Genomic DNA, 7,042 nt, shown 5'->3' on the forward strand with positions numbered 1-7,042 from the left:
TATGCAGTGTATTATTTGTTGAAACTGTACTTTCGATTTGATTTGAAACTGTCTCATTGCTATATGCTTATCAATAAAACTTTGAAAAGAAAAAAAAACACATTAGTAGAAGAGTTACAATAATTAATATATTGCATATTGTTGTCTTCGTAGTAGTTATTTAGAGGACAAGATGTAGACATGATATCTTGTCTAAACAATATTAGTACAAACCTTTCTTCTCCTTGAACTAAGAGAAAGTAGCTGTATATCTAGCCTAAGTGTCTTGTATATACATATTTTTTTCACTACAAAACAGTCCTTTATTTATATCCCCCTTTTAACTTGTTTAAATTGTAACTCTAAAATTTTTTGTTAAGGGCTCTACAGATGCACAAGAAAACTAATCATTTCATGACTAACGCCTTCGATTCAAAATTAAAGTTTATGTTTTAAAGAGCCGTATTACACCATGATGTGCATAATCATTTGGATTTTCTCAGAGTGAGAGGAGATGGTTCTCAGTAGCCAAGCGCTCACATCACAATTGAGCTCCTACAGCACAACAGACAGGGAGAGGGAAGGAGAGGGATTTGTGTCACAGGAGAAGCAAAGATGAACCAGTTACAGCACATAGACCCACTTCCCCCTCTCCCATGGCCCTGCGCACCCCAACTGGCACCCAGGACTTGGTGTGTGCTCACAGCACGGCTGGCACCTGCACCTGAGAAACATGTTTCAGACAGGCATGAGGCTCATTAGCAGGAGAAAATCTCATGGTATTCTGCGGGAAACAGGTCTATGCTGGGAAATGATGGGATGGGAAGGAGCTTTTGCTGCTATTAGAGTCATGGTGATGTGTACGTACACTACAACAGAGACTAAAAAGGCTCCAAATTCCTAAAAAAGGAAAAGCATCAATGAGGCCAAATGTCTCCAAAATAAGTGATATGGCTCTTTAATACCTATTGGCAATTGGGCAATTAAAAGTGGAACACATCACTCAAATGTTCAACAATGACATCCAACACTAGGAAAGCCATATATATATATGGTAGGAAAACTCTTCTGTTATGAAAAGCATTTTAAAAGTTGGTCCCCTAGATAAAAAGACAGCATTGTAAAATGAGCTAAACAGTGAGTTTTTGTGTGTATGGTGGCATTTGAGCCATCAGATGGACTAAAGAGGGAGAGAAGTATATTCCCACTGCAACCTACGCAAAGCAACTCTTTCAGGTCATCCTTTCCAAGAAGACAAAAAAAAAAAAAAAAAAAGAGCAATGGTTGTGCCAAAAAGGGCCACCACAGTCATGTGCGGCCTATTTGCTGCACGAACTGCGCTTGGTGCATATCCAAGGATAAGGCTATTAAGAAGTTTGTCATTCAGAGCATAGTGGAGGCTGCTGCCGTCAGAGACATTTCCGAAGCAAGTGTCTTCGACAGTTATGTGCTTCCCAAGCTGTATGTGAAGCTGCATTATTGTGTGAGTTGTGCCATTCACAGCAAAGTGGTCAGAAATCGATCTCATGAAGCTGGTACGGACCAAACTCCTCCACCCCAATTTAGACCTGCTGGTGCTGCCCCACGACCTCCACCAAAGCCCAGGTAAGGAGAGCTGGGGCTTAATGGACTGAAGAAAACTCTCTTGAGAAAGAAATAGTAAATTGAATGTTATACTTTAAAAAATAAATAAATAAACAAAGCCAAACGTGTTTAACTGAAAATTAGCAAAAGTTTAGCACAAAGTCTACTACAAAACGCCTTGCTGTTTCATGGTCTCAAAATTCTAAATTACGTTTGTACAATAGGAAGTATCATTGCCCATAAGTCAGCTCTTTGAATTCAATATTTATTAGTTATTTTAAATTACTCTGGAAATTAGGCATAAAGAATAACTACCTGCAACTCTCAGCATATGAGAATAATCTATTACATTTATCATGAAAATATATTACTTTTGACCAGTTATTTGGCCTTGTCTTCTACTACCTGAGAAAATAGATACATAAAATGTACTAAATGCTTCCTGATTAAGGAAAAAAGCAGTTTTTTAAAACAGAAGATATAGCCACAGAATTTTAAAAAATACAAACTTTGGTTAGACCCAAGCAAGAACGCAAACTCAAAAAGTACTATATGCTTTGTGAGTAAATGCTGTTGAAATTATTTCCAAGAATTTAATACTATTATCAAATATTATTTTATCTGTCATGTGGGCTGCAAATATGATCTGAGAGTCCCCAGTGAGTGATGACCAAAGCATGTCATTTAGGACACATGACAAATTTTATGATATCTTTTATTGTTGTTTGTCAGTGCAATGTTCAAAAATGAAATGTGAAATGCTAGATTATAAGTGGATATTTCACTGTAGAACTAGAATTATTGGCCAGATACTTGCATCTGTCATCCAAATGGGTGTTGTTACCTCGTGGCCTTTCAAGGTCATTTTAGGGTCAACAGACATAATTACTTGTTATCACAGTAGGCCTAGCGAAAATAATCAAATAAGTACTCTAGAGAGAAAAGGCAAAATATTAAACCTATTAGTAAATGTCAGAGCCATGCAGCCTTTAATTAGTGGACAAATAAGAAAATGTTTACTAGACAGCTACCATCAAACAGATGCAGTCTCATGCTCACATTCAGCATCATGCTCACATAAATAGCCAGTGTATCCAAAGATATCACTAACCAATCTGCCTAAGTATTAATCACCCTTGTAATTACCTTATCAAAAATATTATAATTATCTAGTACACACAGTTCCCTGGGTTCAATCTCTGGCGTAGCCAAAAAAAAAAAAAAAAGAAAGAAAGAAAGAAAGAAGGAAACAAAAGGAAAAAGAAAAAAAGAAAATTCCAAAGGATCTGTGTTGGGCCACATATTCTAATCTTTTGAATTATTTAAAACTATTTTCACTTCTGCAATTCATAAGATCTATAAAAATTTCTACCTAAAATATGGTTCTTCTGGATGTTACAGAAGGGTACAGAAAATATCTTACATAAACACACTGTAAAAGAGTAAGAGGTGTCCTTACAAAATATACAAAGAGCTGTTTATGTTTCCAGAAAACATAAAGAATATAATGAAATCCAAATCCTATTGGTCCTAAATCACTTTGTAATAAATTTTAAATACTGCTTCACATAATAAAAGTTCTAAAATTCATGCTACTATTACTTTTGTTCTAAAGTATTAAACTGAAATGTGTGTGGTATTTAAAGTACAGATTAGGGCTGGTGAGATGGCTCAGTGGTCTAAAGCACCTACTTAGAACAAGCTAAGCTAAGCAAAGCACAGGGACCGGGGTTCAATCCCCCAGCACCACATGCCAGCCAGCCCCGCCCCCTGGTGGGCTGAGCTGGCCACACACACAAAAATATAAATAAATAAATAAATAAAGTACAGATTAGGCCATACTGAGATATTCTCCTTATAATACAGGTGCTAGCTTGAAGTATAAGACCACCTTCATAGACTCTAACATACACCAATGGAAACAGTCAGGTTTTCCAAGCAGGGAAAGCTTGTCTGAATATGTGAAAATTCAATCTATTGTTTCCAAATTAATGATCTCGCTTCAGACAAAAATCTAAAAAACAGACAACATTATTTTTAGAATAGACATAATTCATTATATTAACTTTCTGTGGGATTAATATAAAATATGATGGAAGCAATTTATTTTTTCAAATATGCAAATGTTTAGACCATTTCCAATAGCATTATATCTGAAACTCAGATTAAGTGTGTGTGTGTGTGTGTGTGTGTGTGTGTGTGTGCATATGCACATGCATAGGTGTGTAATTTTCCCCAAATTCTTGACCTTTTTCTATAGGCAGCCTACCTAAAGTATCTCTCAATAGCCTTTTTGAAGAGCAGAAATGAATTACTTTGAAGGAGAAACAATACTTCCATTCAGCTGATTGTCTTCACAGGTGGGCAAGTTATAAAAAAAAAAAGTTTACCAAAATAATCATCCCTTCAAATTATAATTAGGAGGACCGGGGAGATGGCTCAGTAGGATAAGCGCTTGACTGGCAAACGCAAGGATCTGAGTTCAATCCCCGGTTCCGCCAAAAAAAAAAAAAAAAAAAAGTCAAATTATAACTAGGAAAAAGCAATGATGGGAAGGAAATCTCTTCTGTATTGGATGACAGCCAGTGACTCAGAAAAGTATTCCAACAGTAAGTCTTTATCTCACCAAGCCATTCTGTCAAAGTACCAGGAACCCACTGCTGGAGACCACGCACTACCTTTGGAAATCAAGCATAGAAGCCTCAGAGGGTCACGCATGTGTTCGAGCCACTCAAAACACAGCTTAAAGAGCAGCCACCTACATGGCCAGTAGACAAATGCCTGACTGCCCCCACGTGATGGGCCCAGTCGCTCCTATTGACTTTTTAACAACTGGAAAAGATGTTCCTGTTACACAATAAGATTAGGGAGTACATGATAGATTAGTGACCTTTTGAATTAGGACAAGCAACATGGACTCACTAACAAACTCCCCCTTATACTGGAGAGGCTGTGTGAAAAGTGTCAGACATCTGGCCAAAATAGTTGAAGTGCAGATGGAAATACCAAAGTAGAAAGCCTCATTCTTCAGTGTCTGCAGCAAAGACTAAGAGCGGACCTCTGACTTCACTCTTCTCAAAGCACCTCATGATTCCCATCAACAACTACATAGAAAACATTTTCCTGTTTTGATTTATACTTCCATTTTAAACTATGTTTTTAAAATAATCAAGTTAGATTTTTACATTCACTGAAAAATCAGTGCAGGTGTATTAGTGAGCTGGGTTTTAGACATAAAGAAAGTCCACATTTCTTTCATTCTTACTCCCATTTCAATTGTGAAAAAAACTGTTTCATTCACATAGCACAAGGGTTTGGTGTCAGGCAGGGAAATCAGTTTGACCTGGAAAAACATCAAATAACATTGACCTAATATCAGATAGTAGCTGCATGGGTACAACCACAGTTTGCTTTGTGGGAAGTTTTTTTTAACCCTTTCTAAACATCACTGCCTTCAGCTTTAACATGGGGATAAATATTCACTTACTAGATTACTGTAAAGATAAAATCAAACAATCCTTGTGGAACTCAGCACAATGACTCGTATGTGCAGAGACTACGTAAGTAGTCTCAATGTCTGCTATTATTTACTAATTTGGAAAATGTTATTCTAACAGAATAAGTATTTCTTCCTAATGACAAAGTTTTTAGCATTTGATTGTCTAGTTCACTGAACAAAATACAGTATATTCAAAAAGTCTGATGAAGATGAAATGCACAAAACATAGAGGATACTATCCTACTTTTGTTAGGCTGGAATCCTTATTCCTCATATACTACAAGCTATCAAAACAAGACAAGAATTCCTCCACATTTGGAAGGCAACTGTGGAATGAGCTTTACACATAAGTGCGTGCTGATAGAATATCCATTTTAAGTGCTCGTTTTTGGCAATGCAGGTCGCTTGTACTCAGCTGGCAGGAGTACCGCTCTGTGCCACCTCACCTGGGTCAGCTGCCCTGTGCGGGTGAGAAGCAAGTCCTTGCTTGTGAGACCACATGAAGAAAACTGGCTTCTGAGGAAGACAGCAGCTGTGGCTACATTAGTGTTCTGTCCTACATAGCTGAACCACACAAAGTGAAGCCCAGGTACCATCCGTCCCAGAACTTTAATGCATGGATATATTGCTAAGTCTCAGACTAAGTAATGCATTACTTCTGAGCATTTTATTAATGTTTTTCAAATGTGGCTTACAGGAAGTCTAAAATTCTGAAAACAAATGGATAATTCACAGAAACTCTTGTGACAGTCACTGCTTCAAATCACAAGATGTGAAAAATGTTATTAATTTCTAAACACTGTACTTTGAGGATGAAGTATTGGGACAGAAAATGAACTGTAAGATTGCTCTACACAATTGTGAGAACTGATTCTACCCTGCAAAGCTGATTCATACTGGCTATGTGTGGAGTCAACCTTCCTACTCAAATGACAATGTGTGGTAGATCATGACAAGCCTAAATTACATAAAAAATACTAAATATATTTCCGATGGTCCATGACAACAACAAGTACATACATCAAATTCTTATTTAGACCTACTCTTTTGAATTTCACTGGTTTAAGAAAACACGTTATTTACTATGTCAACTGTGTAGAAAACACTACCCAATCACATTAGGCTACCATATGGACGCTCGTGTCCTCCCAAAAGTGCTATGCTGAAGCCTAAGCCCCAAAGTGGTATGAGGAGGCAGCAGCTTTGGGAGGCAATCATATACAAGGGTGCAGTACTGCAAGAAGGACTGAGGATTCCCACGTCCTTATACACGAGGCACCAGAGAGCTGCATTCTGCCTTAACCCAGGAAGAACACGGCAAGAAGCTATCATCCAGGAAGTGGGCCTTCAGCAGACCTGACTTGACAGCTCCTTGTCTCGCCATAAAGGTACAGGAAATGCTGCCAGAGACAGATATGTTTAACCTCATTTGAACATTGCAGTGTGTATACAGGTACTTAAACACCATGTGGTGCTTGACAAATATGTACAATTTTTATGTACTATTCAAAAATAAATGTAATAACATCATATAGTTTCCCTAGTATAAGAACTCAAAAGAAGAAATACAAATAGAAAGGTATAATAGAAGTAAAAGGAAAGTAAGAACTCGAAGACTAATTAAGAGAGGAAAAGGAGAAGAGCTAGGAAACATGACAGTGACAAGCCATATGTAGAAGATGGGCAAGGCAATGATCCTGAGAATCTTCAGAAGATTTTTGAATCTAGCAGTTAATTGGAAAGATTCTCACCCTGACTAACTATATATACTGATAGCTGTGAACTAAACAACTGCACTGAAGATGGTAATCTGTAATAGTAGTTTCATGCTTGGAGTGCCTGTCATTCTGGTCTTCTGAATACGGGCTGCTTGTCATGACATGCCAGGTGCTGCTGTGCTGTCTCTCAGGTAGATGACTGTTCAAAAAGAAGGGGGTAGTGAATGAAGGCAAAAGACAGAAAAAGGAATGTTGTGGGACT

At 37.5% G+C, this 7,042-nt stretch overlaps 2 protein-coding genes across 2 annotated transcripts in view; one reads left to right on the forward strand and one right to left on the reverse strand.

Annotated features, from left to right (window-relative positions):
* The window catches only part of Ank2 (ankyrin 2), a 370,586-nt gene that overhangs the window by 354,428 nt on the left and 9,116 nt on the right, over window positions 1-7,042 (reverse strand). The gene's annotated exons all lie outside the window — the stretch shown is intronic.
* LOC105741562 (40S ribosomal protein S26-like) lies at window positions 1,133-1,588 on the forward strand. The gene has a single exon (XM_012513671.1). The coding sequence runs from the start codon at window positions 1,133-1,135 to the stop codon at window positions 1,586-1,588; it is 456 nt and encodes a 151-aa protein (XP_012369125.1).

The sequence above is a fragment of the Octodon degus genome, unplaced genomic scaffold (genome assembly GCF_000260255.1).
Source record: "Octodon degus isolate 3935 unplaced genomic scaffold, OctDeg1.0 scaffold00016, whole genome shotgun sequence".
Taxonomy (NCBI): Eukaryota; Metazoa; Chordata; class Mammalia; order Rodentia; family Octodontidae; genus Octodon; species Octodon degus.

What these genes read in the sequence shown, in the direction of transcription:
- LOC105741562 (XM_012513671.1), top strand. Translation starts at nt 1,133, where the DNA reads ATGGTGGCATTTGAGCCATCAGATGGACTAAAGAGGGAGAGAAGTATA.